General features: G+C 49.7%; 1 protein-coding gene and 1 non-coding gene across 2 annotated transcripts in view; both read left to right on the top strand.

Annotated features, from left to right (window-relative positions):
- Nucleotides 1–18,594, top strand: part of ZZEF1 (zinc finger ZZ-type and EF-hand domain containing 1) — a 93,342-nt gene extending 74,748 nt beyond the window's left edge. Inside the window, exons 44-55 of the mRNA XM_068976732.1 lie at nucleotides 1,883–2,002; nucleotides 3,703–3,894; nucleotides 4,922–5,022; nucleotides 6,275–6,410; nucleotides 6,527–6,886; nucleotides 7,781–7,924; nucleotides 9,449–9,617; nucleotides 9,780–9,878; nucleotides 10,299–10,464; nucleotides 13,606–13,759; nucleotides 14,300–14,371; nucleotides 16,099–18,594. Coding sequence (XP_068832833.1) covers nucleotides 1,883–2,002; nucleotides 3,703–3,894; nucleotides 4,922–5,022; nucleotides 6,275–6,410; nucleotides 6,527–6,886; nucleotides 7,781–7,924; nucleotides 9,449–9,617; nucleotides 9,780–9,878; nucleotides 10,299–10,464; nucleotides 13,606–13,759; nucleotides 14,300–14,371; nucleotides 16,099–16,179 — 1,794 coding nt within the window. The 3' untranslated portion in view covers nucleotides 16,180–18,594. The remainder of the gene's footprint in view (nucleotides 1–1,882; nucleotides 2,003–3,702; nucleotides 3,895–4,921; nucleotides 5,023–6,274; nucleotides 6,411–6,526; nucleotides 6,887–7,780; nucleotides 7,925–9,448; nucleotides 9,618–9,779; nucleotides 9,879–10,298; nucleotides 10,465–13,605; nucleotides 13,760–14,299; nucleotides 14,372–16,098) is intronic.
- Nucleotides 465–537, top strand: TRNAK-CUU (transfer RNA lysine (anticodon CUU)). The gene has a single exon. It is a non-coding gene; the product is annotated as a tRNA-Lys (tRNA).
- Nucleotides 18,595–19,593: the final 999 nt, after the last annotated feature.

Genomic DNA, 19,593 nt, shown 5'->3' with positions numbered 1-19,593 from the left:
TAGGATCATAGGATCTTGATTATTTTTAGAAATGATTGGGGCCTTGCACAAGGATATCATTAAGGAAGAAACAGAATTTTCCCAGTAGTTGGTTCTCTAATTTTTCAGTCCTGCCTCATGGAACCAGGTACTACTGCCTTATGGGCACATAACCTTGGAAGATGAGAAGAAAAATTGACAACAGTTTCTCGCTTCCCTCTGAACCACAGCTCCCTCTGGTTCATTATAGGGAGAGAAAAGGAGAGTAACATCTTATGGGATCTTCAAGCAGTAGCTCAGCTAGTAAAGAACCTGCCTGCAATGAGAGAGGCCTAGGTTCGATCCCTGGGTTGGGAAGATCCCCTGGAGAAGGAAAAGGCTACCCACTCCAGTATTCTCGCCTGGAGAATTCTATGGACTGGATAGCCCATGGGGTCGCAGAGAGCTGGACACAACTGAGGGACTTTCACTTGCATTTATCTGTAGCCTGGCTAGCTCAGTCGGTAGAGTGCGAGACTCTTAATCTCAGGGTCGTGGGTTCAAGCCCCACGTTGGGCGATGATTAGTTTGACTTCCCTGGTGGCTCAGACGGTAAAGCGTCTGCCTACAATGCGGGAGACCCGGGTTCAATCCCTGGGTTGGGAAGATCTCCTGGAGAAGGAAATGGCAACCCATTCCAGTATTCTTGCCTGGAGGATCCCATGGATGGAGAAGCCTGGTAGGCTACAGTACATGGGGTCGCAAAGAGTTGGACACGACTGAGCGACTTCACTTCACTTTGGCATTTGGGGTGAGAGAAGGCAGACAAGTTGAAGAGCTGGGCAGTAACTAACATGGAGATGGGAAGCCTTGACTTGTGGGGAACATGATTCTTCTACTGCTTGAGGGGCATCGGGAGCGAGGGAGGGATCACTTTAAGGATGACCTTCCCAACAGAACTAGCCAAAGAAGAAGGATTTCCTCTGGAAGGCTTATGAGTTCTGTGAGTTGGGCAGCACTGGCAAGGAGGACATGAAAGGACCCAACCACCACAGGGAGGCTTGTCTAGGTGGCATCTCGGCTCTGGCCCATCCCTGAGGGTTCACGGTTTCAGGCTTGAGGCCACACACCTGCTGTTTGTCGGCTTCATGTCATTCACCACAACCTGCTGTATCAGTGGTTTTGCATTACAGTAGGTTTGGGAAAGTAAACTCCCTGAGGGCAGAGACCATTTATGCCTTTGGATCCTTGATTCCGTATAGATTGGTTGAGCACCAGGTGCCAGTTGGAACTGATTACGTAGTGTTGAACTAGAAAGAAGGTCCCTGCTGTCATGGAGCTTTCAGCCTTAACTGTGAGGGAGACACCAAGGAGCCTGCAAGGAAAACCACAGGAGTCAGAAAGAGCCTTCCTGAAGAGGTGAAATCTGAGGTGGTAGATAAGGAGTCTGGGCAGAGTATTGCATGCTGGGAGAGAGCAAACTCCAGGTGCAGAAGGAACACTTCAGGGCTTCGGGACAGTGCTAAGGAGGAGAGGAGACACAGAGGCAGGCAGGGAGCCTGCAGGGGCCTTGTCAGCCATGAACAGGGACTCAGACTTCAATCTGCAGGACAGTGGGAAGCTTTGGGGAGGCGGAGAGCAGGAGAGGGACATAAAACCTCTGTTCTTAGCATAGGACTCAGCACGTACAATGTACGAGGCTTCAGAAATACTTGTCAAGTGAATGAATTAGAGAGTGGACAGACTTAGGTTACGACTCAGGTTCAGAGTTTCATCTTTCCTGCTGACTCTGGAATCTTCACCAGAAGGTGGGCTTGGGTCAAGAGCTGAGACTGGGCTCCGATAGGGGCCTGCTTCTCCCTGAGTGACCCTTGACTTTCTTCACTCTGAGGCAATTGCAAATCATTCTTTTCCTGTATGGCAGGTTCATGGCTTTGAAGAGACGCACGCTACCTTCCTACAGACAGATTTGCTGAAGCTGCTGGTGAAAAAGTGCAGCAAAGGGACTGGCTTCAGTAAAACGTGGCTCCTCCGGGACCTGGAAGTAAGGGACGAGGGGACTCCCACTACCGCTTCCTGCTGCAGATTTACAGGCCTGGGAGTCAGAGCAGCCAGGCAGTCACAGCTGGTTCTGCCCTGTGCACTCTCATCCGGTGCAGTTGTTAAAACAGTATCTTACATTTGTCTTCCCTTTTGGAAATAGAGATTATGACACCTGTCCTCCCCTGTCAGGGAAAATGAATTTGATGTTTGTCCAAAGAATATTGGAAGAGAAGTAATTTGTGGAAACACACGGTTGACCATTATATCATGGTAATAAATCTGCCCTTGAATTATTATTTCCCCTTAAAGTTCCTTTGAGCTAAAATCAGGTTCTAAATTTGTCCTGCACTTATGTTTATTTTATGTAGGACTTCAGTTGATAATACTCATTTTATTGCTTTTCCCCATAAGCCTTAGATTTTTCTTAGTGGAATTACTGTGGTTCCCTGGGGTATTTCTGTGCCAAGTGCCAGCCTCAGGGCAGGGAAGGCTGCTGCTGTATGGGAGGTGCTCAGCTGACCATTCTCAGTCACACAGAGGCCTGAAGTCCAGGAAACAGCTCTCAGTTGTCACAAGAGGATTTAATTAGGTTTTGGGAAAATATGCTGAAACATATTCAAGGATAACCTGATGAGCATTTCCGCTCTTGCTGTTTAGGAAATAGAGCAAAAATAGAAGAAATTCTAAATTAAAATAGAAAAAATTTGTAATTAAAATTTTTTGCATTCAAAAATTTACATTTTTTTTTTTGTGCAGAAAATTTGAAAAGTAGAAAAGAAAGAAAAACTCCAAATCCCGCCCCACCCTGACACACCGGCTATTAGTATTTCATGTATTTCCCTTTTCTGATTTTTTTCCTTCTTTGTATTGCATACATAGATTTGGATTGTATAGGGGAGCACGTTACTGAAATAAATTGAAGTCTTGTGATGGCCATTTTTCTAAGTTGTTGGGTGGTTTTCATAACCACCATTTTTAATGGCTGCATATGATCCATAAAGTTGGATTTCAGTTTTTGCCGTTAATAAATGCTTCATTGACTATATCATGAGTATAACTTTTTACACATTTTACATTATTCCTAAAAGATGAGTTGCAAAATCAAAGGTTATGAACATTTGTATAGGTCTTTACATTTCACCAAAATGCATTCTAAAAGGATGATAGCAATTTACGCTGTCAGTGGCAAAGTTAATAAACACAAAGGTCCCTTGCAGTTTTAGTTAGCATGTCTTTGGTTATAAGTACAGTTGAACAGGCTTCCATATCCACTAATTAATACATTTTTTAAATTACTTTTTTCGGATGTGGTGGGCCTTTGTGGCTGTGCTCAGGCTTTTCTAGTTGTGGTGAGAGGGGAGCTACTCTGTGTTGAGCACGCAGGCTTCTCATTGCACTGGCTTCTCTTTTTGCGGAGCACGGGCCGGAGGTGCATGGGCTCTGTAGTGGTGGTGCACAGGCTTAGTTGCTCCGCAGCATGTGGGATCTTCCCGGACCAGGAATCGAACCTTTCTCCCCTGCATTGGCAGGCAGATTCCTATCCACTGTACCACCAGGAAATCCTAATTTTACACTCTTTCTGTAAATTCTGATGTCTTTTTAAAGAGTCAAGTCAAATATTTTCTACCCTTTGAGGGTTAAAGGTCTTCTCACACACTAAACACTCAGGTTCCTGCCCTGCCTGATTTTTGTTCTATCTAGATTTTGTCCATCATGCTGTACTCCTCAAAAAAAGAGATCAACACTTTGGCTGAGCATGGAGAGCTGGAGCTGGACGAGCGAGGGGACCAGGAGGAGGAGGTGGAACGGTCGGCCAGCAGCCCTGGTGACCAAGAGCAGAAAAAGCTAGACCCTCTCGAGAGCCTGGATGAGCCCACCAGGATATGTTTCTTGGTATGTTCCTAGGTCATGGTGTGGCATGAAGAAGGGACTCAGGAATGGATTCTCTTTGGCTTGGACTGAGTTTTAGCCTCCACATGGAAATGCTTCAGGCTGATGTCCTGTGAATGCACTTCTGGGAAACTCAGTCTATATTGTACGGAACTGACCTGGAAGGAGGGAAAAGCCCTTTCAACAGTAGTTCTTAATGTTTGGGAGTTGTGGACCCAAAAACTTTAGATCATTTCTCCCATAAACTACGTGTGCAAATACTTATATGTAAAGTTTGGCATATAATGTCAGGCCCATCCATAAGCCTCCAGTGACAATCTGTCCTCATAATTTCTCAAGTACATCCTTACTTTCCCTAGATAATCCACTCTTCCTCAAAATGATGTGAAAATGGGCAGAGGCTTGGACTTCAAAGGCTCTAACTATGTTAAGAGTAAACAGAGACTATGGGGCGGATGTATGAAAAGCAAATACAGTTTTTCAAAAACATCAAAAGAAAGTCTAGTACTTAGATTTATGTGCCAGTTGTCATACTTGAGGGCAAGGCAGCTACTGCAGGAAAGCTAGCAACGAACAAATACCATTTGGTGAGTAATTATTGACTACTAGCATTACATTTTGTTGGTATAACTTTTTTGTAATTATCATTTTTATTTGCTTCTTTGTTCTTCCTTTTTTAAAATAGCATGCTGTACCCCCTCATCTATATAATCTTTAACAAATGCAGTGCACAATCACAGATAACTAGGGCACAAATAAAAGTAAACTACCAAAAACATGGACTTCAGAACTAGGAGATTTTCCTTTGGATTTATAATAGTAATGCAGATTTTATAATCCATATTTTGGAGCTTATAATCTTATATGCATGAAGTGTGATGTTGTTAAATTAAGTGATGTGATATTCTTAGATTATAACTTGTAGTAACTGTAGAAAATAATTGTTTTATCACTTTTGAGTTCAGGTTATCAGTAATGTGTTGAAACACTTCAAATTTTCTCTCTTCGGCTTCTTCCTCGTGGCCTCCAGATGGCTCATGATGCCCTCAATGCCCCTCTGCACATACTCCGGGCCATATACGAACTGCAGATGAAGAGGACCGACTCTTTCTTCCTGGAGGTTCAGAAGAGGTAAGGATGCAGCCAGAGTGTAAGGAGCAAGGAAACAAGTGAGGGTGGGACTCTGTCTGCCTCCTGCTGACAAGATCTGAGAGGCCAGGAGCAGCTGGAGAACTGGTTTTCAGGTCTCCATAAAGTGCCGCACGGCATGGCTCTTCTTTGAGCTGCACTGTGTGCTCCTTTAGGAAGAGCTTCATATTCGCAGTCTGCCTCTTAAAGTAAACTAGTTATGAGTGCAGGGATGGACATAGACACCAAGGTTTCTCTCCTGTGTCAATCCAGGGAGCAAGCAGTGTAGAATAGGAACTTCTGGTACATTCTGGGCAAGTGTTCTTTTTTTTTTCACTTGTATGTATTATTTTGTTGTTTTTTCCTCAAGGTATATCAATGAAAGGTATCTTAAAACAATATACCCTTCATCTTGGCCAGGAAGTTCAGAGCTAGTTCTTGAGCCTAGCTCTTAAATTTATGGAGAATTTTATGTTTCTGCATCTAATCTCCTCTTCCATTCCCCACATCCTGGTTTTGACTTCTTATTCTAATTTAGTTCCAATTCCAATTTAATTTTCTTTTGTTATTTCGTATTTCTTCTTTCCCATATGTGTTTCTTATCTACAACGTCAAATCCTTTGTGAAATGAAGCAGGATTACCTCAGATAGGGCTCAGAAATTTGTTGTCCTGTCCCGCCACAGTCCAGAGGTAGACAGCAGCCCAGGGTGGGTGGGTAGTTTGCTTCGCAGGTGACCTTGTGTCCCCATGGCACTGTCCTCTGTGTCATCAGGGCAGGCTCTCCCACACCCGCTCTCAGTTCCAGCCCAGAGGAAAGGGGGAAGGCAGGGAATGGAGCGCCTGCTTAACCTAGCCGCTTGAGGACAGGCCCCGAATGTGGCACACATCACCTCCCTGGCCTCGCATTGGCTTGACCCGGGTTGCATTGCTGTATCCAGCTGTTGGGAGGACTGGGAACCATGTCTCCACCCGGGTGATTGTGTTTCTTGCTAAAACTTCAGGGAACTTAGTTTCTAAATGAAAGGGAGAATGGATCCTAAAGGGCAGTTTCCATCTCCATTGCAGGCGTCCGGGCATGCCTGCTCGGGTAGATTAGCACTGTGAGTCTGGTGTTGGAAGTGTGGACCATACTACCTAATTCCTTAGTAACAGGAAAATATCTCTGATCAGCGTTTCTGCAAGTTTCACTGAAGGTTAAACTCTCACCTCTCTGGAACACAGATGACCAGCTTTGTGCTCCTTCCTTCTCTTCAGGTTTGACGGGGACGAGCTCACCACAGACGAAAGGATCCGGACGCTGGCTCAGCGGTGGCAGCCCAGCCGGAGTCTGAGACTGGACGAGCAGAGTGCCAAGGCCGTAGATACAGACATGATCATCCTGCCCTGCCTGGTACGTGGGCCCCACCACCAACCCCACCCCTGGGAAGGAGGGTGTCTACTTGCCCCTGCCCCCCACCCCAGTCGTGGGATGACCAGGCCCAGTGACAGTGGTCTCTGGGCTTGCAGTCCAGGCCTGTCCGCTGCGAGCAGGCCATCGTCGAGTCGAACCCTGTGACCCAGAAGCTGATCTCCAGCACAGAAAGCGAGCTGCAGCAGAGCTACGCCAAGCAGCGGCGCAGCAAGAGCGCCGCCCTGCTGCACAAGGAGCTCAACTGCAAGAGCAAGAGGGCCGTCCGGGACTACCTCTTCCGTGTGAACGAGGCCACGGCAGTCCTGTACGCCCGCCATGTGCTGGCGTCCTTGCTTGCCGAGTGGCCTGGGCACGTGCCGGTGAGCGAGGACATCCTGGAGCTGAGCGGCCCAGCCCACATGACCTACATTCTGGACATGTTCATGCAGCTGGAGGACAAGCACCAGTGGGAGAAGGTGACCAGGCAGCTGGGCTGGGCACTCACCCCGCTCCCTCTTCCTCTCTGTCCCCCTCCCCAAGACCCCTGGGGGGGGGCGGGGTTTGAACAGGCTTCCTCTAGGGAGTCCCTTCCTGGAGTGAGGTTATCTGTGTGGCTGTTCAGCCCCTTGATAGGTGTGAACCCGACAAAAGCTGATTCAGGTCACAGTTGAAGTCTCCCAAGTCTTGGTCTGGAGCCAAACTTACGGCCCAGGCAGACTGGATGCTCGGAGAGTATTTGAAATAACAATTTCATGAATCTCGCCCTTGCAGTCTCCTTTTTTTAGTTTTTAGACTTCGAAGTCCAACTCTCCTTGCTGGCCTGTCTCTTCTCATGTCCCCTGGGGTCTCACACAGCATGAAGTCCAGGGGACAGGGTTAGTTACGACTGTGACAGCCTATTCCCATAATACAGGAAACCTTCCAGGAAGGTTTATGTCTTCTGTTTTAAACCATCATTTCTAGTGTATCTGCTCCAGGTCAGACACTCTGCCAGCACTTACACCTGTGTTACATCATGACCCAGGGAGAATTTTATTGGTGAAGAAATCAAACCCAGGAGGTTTTCCAGGCTCCCAGCTTCTGGGCGACAGACATGGGATCTTACAGAGCCTTTGCATTCTCTTCAGTCCAGTGCTCTAATTTATACTTCCAGTTTTCAGGTGGTGACCATCTTTTGTTTGTAAAATCAAATCTTCAGCTGAGCCTTTCAAAGTGGTGCTGGCTTAGCAGACTTTCACAGGGCTGGAAGCATCTCTTCTACCTCCTGCTGTCTAGAATCGGGGGGACCCAGGGCAGAGCTCAGGAGCCCTGGGCACAGTCTCCAGCTGAACTCCATCATCTTGCCATGTTCTCTGCCTGTTTCCCACCAGATCCTGCAGAAGGTGCTTCAAGGCTGCCGGGAGAACATGCTGGGAACCATGGCCCTGGCTGCCTGCCAGTTCATGGAGGAACCAGGAATGGAGGTGCAAGTGCGGGAGTCGAAACACCCATATAACAACAACACCAACTTTGAGGTATGAGCCAGGGTTGGCCAGCCTCGCCCAGTGTCAGGGCATGAGACTGGCAGGACCCACAAGGGTTGCCGAGTGGCATGAATCTCATCACCGCCCCCTGCGGTTCTTTCCCCCCACCTGACAGACGTGGCCTAGGAAGTGCTCTCTTAGTCTCAGCAGCCATCTACCTCCCTGAAGCCAATCCCAGGATTCTGTACAAACAAGTCCTCTCTTCTCCTGACCTTGTTGTGATAGAAAACCTGAGGGCCCCCAACGCTGGAGGAGAGATTACCTGTCCTGCAGTGAGCTCCTTGGACTGAGACCTCCGTGTCTCTGGCAGAGACTTTGAGTGTGGGTCTGGGTTCCATCCTCACTCTATCCTTCCCCTGATGACTCAGCCACACCTAGGGGATTCCCTCCCCTTGGTTTGATTACCCAGAACTGAAAGGCCTCATCTGTTTTATCCTTAACTCTGTACCTGGACAGAGAGAGGTGGGGCTTTGCCCCCTTTGGAGGCAGAAGTGGGGGTGGCCTAGTGGTCCTCATAGGCTTGGTGCTGCTTGTGTCTCTTCAGCTCCTTTCAAAATATGGGAGCTGTTGTTCTGAGTAGTTGGGTGACGGAGAGACTCATCTAGAATGTGCTTGTTGACAGCTGAGAGTTTGTTTTACAGAATATAAACCTCCTCACTCTACCTTCTTAGCCTCTTCTCCTGCAGTTCCTGGACTCTGTCCTCACCCGCCCCCCGCCCTGTAAACACACCTAGTGAGCCGCTACATTCTACCTCCGAGGGATCGCCTTACCTTCGCCGCCGCCCCAACCCCTCCCCGTCTCTGGGCCCCTCTGGCTGCTCCTGTCTCCTCCCCCAGTGCTGGCCTGCCCCAGTCCTGGCCTTGCCGCACCCTAGCTGGCAGTGATCCTGGTCCAGCGCAAACCTAATCCAGGCTTTCTCCTGCTTACTGCCTTCCCGGGCGCCCCTTGCTGTCCAAACAAGTCTCGGCACTTCATTTGAGCACACACGGCCTTCCTTTTCCATCTGCTCCTCCCAGCCTCTGCAGGGTCACGTCACCCCCTCCCCAACTCCTTAGCATGTGTGCATGCGAAGCTCACTCGTTACCTCAGACACCCCGAGCTCATCGCTGTCCCCTGGACACATGAGGCTTTCCGGTGCTGTTTCCTTTGCCTGAAACACATCCCCACGTGCTCATGTCTCGCCGCGGCCTCCATTCCTTCCTCCCTGACAGTCCTCTCCCGTCCTCCTCAGTCTGCCCAGCAACCGGGGCATCCCTTCCCTGGGACATTTTTCTGCCCTTGCCTCCCTTGCCTCCCCTCCTTTGAGCTGTGCCCAGGCTGCACAGTGTCCTTCCTGCCGTGTTGGCAGCCCGCGTGCATCCTCCCCACCCAGCCGGGCCGAGAGCTCCTGGAGGCAGAGGCCCTGACTCAGTGCTTCTTCAGGCACAGTTCTGCCTGCAGGACATGGCATGAGGAAGCCCTCAGGAACTGTCCAGTGACCAATGACGACGGCGTGTCCTTGTTTCCCCTCCTAGGACAAAGTTCACATTCCTGGTGCCATCTACCTCTCAATCAAATTCGACCCTCAGTGCAACACAGAGGAAGGCTGTGACGAACTAGCCATGTCCAGCAGCAGTGACTTCCAGCAGGACCGACACAATTTCAGTGGGTCTCAACAGAAGTGGAAAGATTTTGAGCTTCCAGGTAGTAAAGAAGTACCAAATAATACAGACTCTTAATGCTAAGTACTGAGAAGGGAAATTGTTGAAGGATTTGGAACTGGGCTTTATCTGTTCAGTGGGAAGTCCTCACGGGCCTTTCCCTGTCTGCAGTGTCCTGACCTGTCTGTGCTTCTTGTGTGCCCAGGAGACACTCTGTATTACCGCTTCACCTCTGACATGAGCAACACCGAGTGGGGCTACAGATTCACCGTGACGGCCGGACACCTGGGGCGATTCCAGACAGGTGTGTGCACTGGTCCCTCCATTCTCATGCTCTCCCTACACAGGACACTCCGTGGGTCTCAGTACCGTTAAGTCACTGGTCTTCGCTAAAATCAAAACAGATACCTTTCTGTGAGACTTCAAAGAATTTTTCTCACAAGCGCCACACGCATCACTTGTGAATGTACTAGAATTGGGAGGTTGTAACTTCTCTACGGCCAGAAAGAGGAGCTACCTGTCAGGACCAAGGAAAGATGCTGGTTCTCTTAGAATTCACCAGGATATTTTGCAAAAAAGGAAGAACTGAAAATGCTCCCATGTTGCTTTTCCATAAGGCATAATTTTAGGCAAAATTTAAATGATCATAGTGGTTTCATCCTATTTATTAAAACTTGAGCAGTTTATGTCTTTTTTAAAATATCTGTTTTGTGGGGGTTGCCAGGATTCGAGATCTTGAAGCAGATGCTGTCAGAAGAAAGAGTTGTGCCACACCTCCCGTTGGCCAAAATTTGGGAATGGCTGGTGGGTGTGGCCTGTCGCCAGACTGGTCATCAACGGTTGAAAGCCATCCACCTGCTCCTGAGGATCGTGCGATGCTGTACCCACAGGTAAGCTGCCCTCCGGATTCGATTCCTTGGCTGGGTATTTGTATTGCAGATATCTCCCCCACTTCGAGGCTTGCCATTCACTCTGTTAGTGGTGTCTTTAATGAAAAGAAGTTTCTGGTTTTAGTGTCTTCCAGTTCACCTGTTTCCTTTATGACAGAGCTTTCATTGTCCTGTTTAGGAAATTTTTGCCTCACTTGACCTTGGGGTCATGAAGGTGAAGCTTAATTATTTTTTCTTCTATATTGAGATCAACAATCCACATGGAATGAATTTTAGTGCATGATTTGAAGGATAGAGTTAAGCTTCTCTTACACACATTTTTTTACTGTTTTTTTTTTCTCTCATGGATCTCCATTTGACTCTAAAGCCCATCTTTCCCCTCACACACTCCAGTGCCATCTTTGTCACAGAAAAGTGTCCTTGTACACACGGATCCATCCCTGATTGCTTGTGTTCCAGTGGTCTTTTTGGTTATCTTTGTGCCAGTACCACACTGTCTTATATATTATAGTTTTACAGCAAATTTATGTATCTGGCAGTATAAAGCCTTCAACCTGGTTCTTCATCTTCAAGATTGTCTTGAAGATGCTACTTGACCCTGTATGTCCATGTAAATTTTAGACTGAGTTTAGTTTTTCCTCCCACCCCCCAGCTTTACTGAAGTGTAATTGATAAATTAAATTGTAGTGTATTAAAAGTATAGAATATATCAATACATTATGAAAGGATTCCCACAGTCAAGTTAACTAACAGCCATCACCTCATATGTTTACCTTCTTTGTGGTATGTGAGAACACTTAAATTTTACCCTCTGTCTGCAATGTGCTTTTCAGCAACTTTCTCTCCTGTGTTATGGTGTTATACACTATTCTCAACTGTAGTCACCAGGTTGTATAATAGATCCCCAGACTTCATTCGTCTCACAACTAAAAGTTTCTACCAGCCTTTCCCTGTTTCCCACAGTTCCCAGCCCCTGGCAACCACCACTCTTAACTCTCTGTTTCTACAGGTTTGCCTGTTTCTGGATTCCACATAAGAGCGATACCGTGCGGTATTTGTCTCCCTTTATCTCGCTTACTTCACTTGGCGTAATGCCTTTCGGGGTCATCTCTGTTGCTGGAGAGGACAGGATTTCCTTCTTTCTCATAGCTCAATTATATTTCATTGTGTACATACACACCACATCTTCTTTACCCATTCATCCATCAGGAGACATTATTTCCAGACATGTGGCTGTTAGGAATAATGCTGCCGTGAACGCTGGCATACTGATAATCTCTCTGAGACAGTGATTTCATTTATTTTGGAGATACTCAGAGGTGGTATTGCTGGATCATCTGGTAGTCCTTGAGTTTCTTGAGGGAGCTCCATGCTGTTTTTCGAATTGTGCCGGTTGGCATCCCCACCACCAGTGTACAGGGCTCTCCTTTTGCTCCGCCTCCTCTCTGGCTTTGGTTCTCTCTCATCTTTTGCACGGAAGCCATCCTAACACAGGGGAGGTGACGCCGCACTGTGGTTTTGATTTGCATTTTCCCTGATGGTTAGTGATATCGAGCACCTTGTCATGCTCCTGCTGGCCATCTGTATGCTTTCTTTGGAAAGACGTCTCTTTAGGTCCTTTGCCTGTTTTTTTCTTTTTTCTCTTTTGCTATTGAATTGAATGAGTTCCTTGTGTATTTTGGGTATTAACTGCTTGTCAGATATATGACTTGCAAATACTTTCTCCTGGCCCACAGGATGCCTTTTCACTCTGTTGATTGTTTTCCTTGCTGTGAAGAAGCCCTTTTAGTTTGATGTAGTCCCACTTGTTTATTTTTGATTTTGATGTCAAATCCCAAAAAAAAAATCATTGCCAAAACCAATGTCAAGGAGCTTACCCACAGCCTATGATTTCTTCTAGGAGTTTTACAGTTTCAGGTCTTACCTCCAAGGCTTTAATGCATTTTTGAGTTGATTTTTGAGTACGGTGTGATGTGTATGAAGCATGTGTCCCATCTCTCCTGTCATCAGACGGGAGGGCCCTTCCCGGCTGCATCATGGGTGCATTTCTGCAGTGTGCTGGCCATCGCCAACCCTCCTCCCCGTAAGGACACTCCCTCAGCCCCTTGATCCCAGGGGCCGAGACTGGAGCGGGCAGAGGGGAAAGGCAGCCCGAGGGGCCGGGTGGCTACAGAATGACGGCCTGAGTTTGCAGGTGCCTTTTCCTTCCTGCTCCAGTGCTGTCCTGAAAACTCAACCATGACGCCGTCTCTTTAAATCAACCCATGTTTTCTCATTGGTTTACTTTATGAAGTCTTATTCCTCTGGGAGAAAGTGATTCGCTCCAGGATCACACTTAAATGTATAATCAGGAGTCTTTTAAAAATCATATATTAAAAAGAAAAGGCAACATTGTAGATTATAAATGTATAAAATCGTGTCCAAGAAATCATAATGTGTCTCCTCGGAAGGACTTTGAACTGGAGTTAAAGTACAATCTTCCTCTGAGTAAAAAACATCAGTGCAATCTCAAGAGGCTTCTGTCTAGTGAGGAGGACTCTGCTTTATATAGAAAGATTTCTGTCCTGAGCAACTTTATAGGCATATTTCTTGTTTTATGAGCTTAAGATCATAACAATGGTTGCCATTATCTTTTAAATCAGATATTTTTTTCCTTTCTGATTATTTAAAACGATGAGCGTTATAGAAAATCTAGAAAACTGACAGGGACAGCCACTGATAAGATTTTTGGTGTGTTTATGATTTTTTTAATATGGTCACACAATACTACACATGCATTTTAAAATTTTTTTGCAATTTTATGTTGCGTATCTTGGTCTTTTCTACTTAACGTTTATCTGGAGGTTTTTTTCTGCTGTCATTGGAAGTTCTTAACAGCCATATTTAAAGACCCACAAAGGTGATTGGTGTGAATGTGCTGGAGGGTCTCCTTGTCCCCAGAGTTCTGCTTTGAAGTTGAGATTCTGCCCCTTTTCTTATTTGCCATTGGCAACTATTTGGGGCTCTTTAGGGGGTGTTGGGGGGGTGGTGATTGGGACTGGCTTGGCCTGACTTTACTAGATGTCAGGGTGGCAAGGAGCCTCAGAGCTGCAGTTCTGTCTGTGGGCATGACCCCAGGAAGCTGCGCCCCTCCTCCCACAGCGACCTCTGTGACCTCACGCTGTTGAAGCCCCTGTGGCAGCTCTTCACCCAGATGGAGTACAGCCTGTTTGAGGACGTGACCCAGGCCGGCATCCTCCTGCCCCTGCATCGCGCGCTCACCGAGCTCTTCTTTGTCACCGAGAACCGCGCCCAGGTGAGGGTCTGTGCTTCTGCCCCCCGCCAGGAGCCCTGGGGTGTCACTGGGGTCCCAGCAGAACTGCGCAGGGAGATGGGCCTGGCCTGGGGCCCGGGGTTCCCTTCTGCCCCACCCCAGGGAGCCGGGTCCGCCCTGAGATTGTCTGTTTGCTCAGGCCTGATGCCAAAGAGGGAAACAGCCCTTGACAGCAATGAGTTTGGGAAAACAAACCAACGGGCTGTTTCTTCCTCCTTTCTTCCCCGCCTCAGCACAGTAGACTCATTGACCAGGAGAGCTGAAAGGGCCTTTCAGAGCTCGCTAGCCTATCCCCTAGGTTTATAGTGAGGAGGCTGCGGGTGAGTCCGGACACGTGGCTCCGCCCATCCCACTCCTTCAGAGGCACCCAAGGAAGGTGGGCGGTGAAGTTCCCCACAGAGCGAGCAGCCATGTCCCACCAAGGCTCCTGTGGTCCTGGGTCGTGGGTGGGCGTCATCCCTGGGAGGTGGGCGTCATCCCCGGGAGGTGGCCTCTGACCGCTGCGCCCTGCTCTCTCTGCAGGAGCTCGGCCTGCTGCAGGACTACCTGCTGGCCTTAACCACTGATGACCACCTTCTCCGCTGCGCCGCGCAGGTACCGCCTTCTCCCCGCCCCGCTCCCTGCGCCCCGGTGCAGGCTCCACCCCGGGTTTACACGGAGCTCTGTTCCCAGTCAGCCACTTCCTGCTGGTGTCACAGACAGCAGCGAGCCCCATTTATCAGTGTCGTTCATGGTAAACCATACGGTCAGGAGACACCAGCAAGAATTTGTGTCTTTGAAACCAAAACAACCAGTGCCTTAAATTTATAGTTTGGCTAATCCCTAAAGTTTCCATTGAGTTAGACTCCTCTGACAGCTGTTGGGCCTCAGGGCCCCTTTCCACTTTTGCATTCCTGAGGATCCCCAAGAGCTTGTGTTTATGTGCATTATAGAGATTGATATATACTGTTAGAGAGTATATTATAAATTTAGACATCAAGTTAGAAGTTGAAATATTAAACACTTATTTGTCGATTTATTTTTAAAAATAATCATCTCATTATATTTAGCACCACAGTTGTGAAAACCGACTGTGTTTCAAGACAAAACAGTTTTTGAGAAGGGCGGCGCTGGGTTCCGTTTCTGCAGCTCCCTTTCCTGTCTGCCTTCATGGGAGACAGCGGGCTTCGCGGAGCTGCTTCTGCTTCCGGTTGTTGTGACGTCACACAGTAACCTGCGGAGCGCGCCTCCGATGCTCGCGAGAGTATGAAAGTGAGAAAAGCAGTGGCATTGTTGTGAGAAGGGTTTTCACAGTGCAGAGCCTCTGGCAGGGTCTCGGGAGCTCCTAGGCCCCAGACTCCATGGTGAGACCCTCAGGCTCAGAGTCCTTGGATACGGTAGAGCATGCGGCCTGCATCCACAGTGGACAGATGGGGATGCTGAGGCTCCAGGAGGGGAGAGCTGTGCCCGGGGTCTCGAGGAGGCCTCCATCCAGCTGGGACTCCCAGCCAGAGCCCTGCACTCCCTTTCTGGCAGGTTTTCCCAAACCGTAGGTTCATCCTCCTACACGAAAGGGTCAGTGTGCAGCTTAGAAAAGTGGGCACCCCCCGTCCACTACAGAGGGGTTTGTGTGAATTGTCTTGAGACCTGTAGGCCGAGTGAAGACTCTCCCCGCCCCAGCTCCCGTCAGTTGCCTGCCGGCGCTGCCACTGCAACCCGTGGGATCCCAGCACACAGTCCTGACGTCTGACAGTCGTGACTCCGAAAGCTTAACATCGCTTGCGCCCCTCCCCCTTGCCTTTCCTGGTGTTCCGTCTCTAACCCTCATTCTCTCCTAACTTCCCCCAGCCAGTCCACTGTGGACCAGTGCTCTGCTGCTTCTCCTGGCCTCCACCCCTTCTTCCCCATCCGCGCCCTCCCCTTCCTGCCGCCTTGGCTTGGAGACCAACCTCGGCCTGGCTCCAGGGCGGCTGCCCTCCCAGCGCTGCTTCTGGGGCCCCACCACTGGCTGTTTCTCCCTGTCCACACTTTTGTGCAGCTGTCCCCCTCCCTGGAGCTTTCCCAGCTCCCCCACCCCCGAGGTGTCCTCTGAGCCCCAGCGCTGCCCCTGCTCCCCTCTCAGGGCAGTGAGGACTCTGCCTGCCCGTGGAGTTTCCATGTGTCTTGATCGCTGCTTCTTTCCCTCTAGACTGTGGCCCTCCGGGTGAGGGGTACCACCTGGCCTGCATCTGCCTCTCCCCTGCACCCCTCCAGTGCTCAGCTGCCAGTCTTGTTCTATCAGCACTTAATGACCCAGAAGGTGACGAGTTCCTGATCATGGTAATGACTCTCTCCCTCCACAGGCTCTGCAGAACATTGCTGCTATCAGCCTGGCCATCAACTACCCAAACAAGGCCACCCGCCTCTGGAACGTTGAGTGTTAGCCCTTGATGTGGCGTGCATGGAACTCGCTAATCTGTCCACGAGGATCTTAGAGCAGATGCCTGCACTCATTCGGGAAGATTCCCATGGCATCGGTGCCCAGCTCTCCTTGAGCTCCCCCCCTTCCACCCCGACTAGAATGCCAAGCAGCCACGTCTCCGAGAACGTCCTGTGTCACAGCGAGGCACCTGCACGTCCCATAGCATGTAAGAATAAGCAGAGTGATGCAAAATCATTCAGAAAGCGCCAGCTGCAGGCCTTTAGGAATGTTGTTCAGAGGCTGCAGCCCCTGAAGACCCAGCCGCAGCCTCTCTGGGAAGGGCTCTGTCTCCGTTGAACTGGAACTGCCTGCACTTGCCCTTCAGGGGATGACAGAGTCTGCCCGGACTCACATTTCTCAGCAGGACCTTCAGCAGCAGCCTGGCCGGGAGCTCTTCTTTCGCTTTTGCTTCTTGAGACCGGGTTGTCTAAACCAAAACCAGTGAGAGCCCGGCCGCCACCCAGTCCCCACCATTCAATACAGGACCTGCTGCCATGCTGGCCTCTGCGTAGCCTTGGCCGTCCCAGAGAACTCCTTGGTGAGAACAAGTGCCCTTGGGAACAGCCTGCAGGCCGCCACGCACGTCCACTGTGCACGGCTCCCAGCTCAGCCACGTTGTTTTAGTTGTTGTTTTAACACATATTTCAGTTTCCACCTCATGTTTTTAGAGAGAACCACACTGACTCCCTTGAGAGGCCTCGGGGGGCAAGACCGGCAGATGGGTCATTCAGGGGGACACACTGGTTTGTGTGAAAGGAGCAGATCTTGAAGAATACTCTCCAGCGTCTGTACCCAAAGACTCAAAAGTGTTATCAGAGGAGATCTTATTTTAGAAGTCAAACAAACAAAAAACCACATGGTTGTATTTCTGCTCCACGGTCGTGGTAATCCATCACGTCCGCCTCTGGGACTTTCCATGGTTATCTGGCTGTCACCTGTCTCTAGCAATAACTACATCAGTTCCAATGAATGCTATTTTCCACTTTCCTTTCTTTGGTGGTAGTCTTGCCCTGAAGTGCTGATGATTGTCCTCTTTCCAAAGCCATGCTTTGGAGTGTGAGGCTGGGTTGGCAAGTGGGCCATGGACAAAGCCTCAGTGGGACTCGTCACTTGAAGAAGCTTAGAGCCAGCTGCCACTTAAGGGCGGGGATCTGGGCCCAAGCATGTCGCCCCCCATACAGGGCCAAACCCACGGAAGGCTCATCACAGCCAGGCGGGGTTGAGCAGATCCACATGCCACGGCCCCGGAAGCCCCCCCTCTGCAGAACCCAAGGCTGCGGGTCCTGGAATCTCCTTATTGCTGGGGCACTTCTGCCTTCTGGGCCAGGAAGCGGAGGTGCTGCAACCTTCTGGAGCCCTAGATTGGATTCTCAGCCCAGCCCCAAGCACGTGGAGCTGTTATGGAAGGGAGAATTCACAAGACAGAAACAGAACAGGACCCGAGGCTTAGTGACCTAAAGCCCAAGGCCCTGACGTGGGCACAGCCCGGGCCTGGCCCAGTCTCCCGTGGAGTTGGGGTCTGAGTAGATGAGCGCTGCTGGCTTGGTAGAAACCCCTTCTCACCTTTTGCTCTGCTGGCATCCGCAAAGAAGGCCCCAGGCTCCATACCGCCCAGCCCCAGGTGGTTGTCTCCCAGTGACGAGGAAAATCACAGAAATCACTGTGCTTGCGAGGAGAGGTCTCTGCCAGAGGCTTGGGCTCACTGATGCAGAGATGGTGTACTCGCTGCTTGCCCTCACCATGCCCCCCCTAAACCCCCAGACTGGCAGCAGCTGCAGGGGTCATACCCCTCATGGCAGCAGCCATTGGCTTTGTCCTCCATCCTCCCACTAGGGAGATAAAAGTGTAAATAAAACGCTGGACTCTTCAGAGCTTCTCTCTGTACACCGCCCCTGGTCTCTGTGTATTCAGTTTGCATAGAATAAGCCTTGGTTTTCCCTTCACCCACAACTGCTGCTCTCCTGCCAGCGCCCTGCTCGGCCCAGCGCCCTGCCTCCCATCGCCTCTGCTACCAGCCACTGGGTGGCGCTGCTGAGCCAGGCCCACGCCCCTGGTCCCCAGCCGGGCCCTCAGCATCTGAAAGTGATTTCCATCTAGACCGACATCCCTCTGATCCTTCTTAGGAGGTGGGACTGCCTGGAGTGAGGTGGGACTGGCAGGAATGAAGGTGTTGTGGAAACATGTGCCTAATCTATAAAGAAATCTGTTCCAAACCATGTATATTGTACAGACAGACGCTGTTCCTTACGGGGAGTGACTTATTTTCATCATCGTTTTTAATTTGTTTTCTTACGGGTTTACGATTTTGAATTTTTCTTATTTGGTTGAAAGAAAGAATTTTGATTATATCAGCTGAGTAAGTTCAGCCTGTAAAAAGGATGTTAAGTTGTGGGTAAAATATGCAAATGAAGAGAAATATATTGTACAAATTCTATATAAAAAGGTACACTTGTGTGTGGGCTTTTTTTCTTTTCCCTTTCTTCTCCTCCTCCTGCCTTGCTTATGAATATGATGCTTGGAGTTTCTACCAAGTCCGTACTGATGGAATTCTAGAATCCCAAGGCCTTGGGGTGGGAAGGAATCAGAAAGTTTCTTAGCTCCCACCCCGCTCCCAGTAGCTCCTCCTGCCCCTCCCTGGGTCTGTGCTCTGGGATCTTATCCTCAGACCTTGCTCCCTGGGCCTGTCCCTCCTATGCAGTCACTCAGAGGTTTGTGCACGTGTGCATACACACACACACACACACACACACACACTCACCCCAGTCACCTCCTCTCCAGACACACCCCAACCCCATCCTGGGCTTCCTTCACCTCTTAACAGCTCACAGGGCGTGTGTGCTGCCGGCCAAGGGGAGGATGGCAGAGGTGGTCTGATCACAGGGCTGCTACCTTTCTGGGGCCTGGCTTCCTCCTTGCCTGCTTCTGGACCTGCTTCTGACTCCACACCAGGCCAATGTCTGCCTGTCCTGGGGTCTCGAGCTTCTTCCTCCTTCAGGACACTGGTCTGCCCCCTCCTCAGCCACTTTCCTAGTGTTGAGGGCTGTCTCGTGAATTAGAGAGGAGAAACTGGTGGGGGCTGAACTTAACCGACCTTCCAGGCCCATCTGTTTTGGTCTGAAAGCACCTGACATGTCTCCTGAAAGCCCCCAGCCTGCCTTCTGAGGAATCCAGGGACAGGACCCAAGACCCAACCTTGACCCTCATCAACCCTGAGGCCAGAGAGAACTGGATCAGTGTGAGGCTCAGCAGAACTGGTGCTCCCAAGGTCTTCGCAGCCCCCGAGCCCCCACTCTAGGGCCTGTTGGTGACACCTTGGCCGTCTCACATCCTGCAGTGTTGCCTCAGTTCAGTTGCTCAGTTGTGTCCAACTCTTTGT

This window comes from Capricornis sumatraensis, chromosome 8 (genome assembly GCF_032405125.1).
Source record: "Capricornis sumatraensis isolate serow.1 chromosome 8, serow.2, whole genome shotgun sequence".
Classification (NCBI taxonomy): Eukaryota; Metazoa; Chordata; class Mammalia; order Artiodactyla; family Bovidae; genus Capricornis; species Capricornis sumatraensis.
This window is presented reverse-complemented; position numbering and strand designations above follow the sequence as displayed.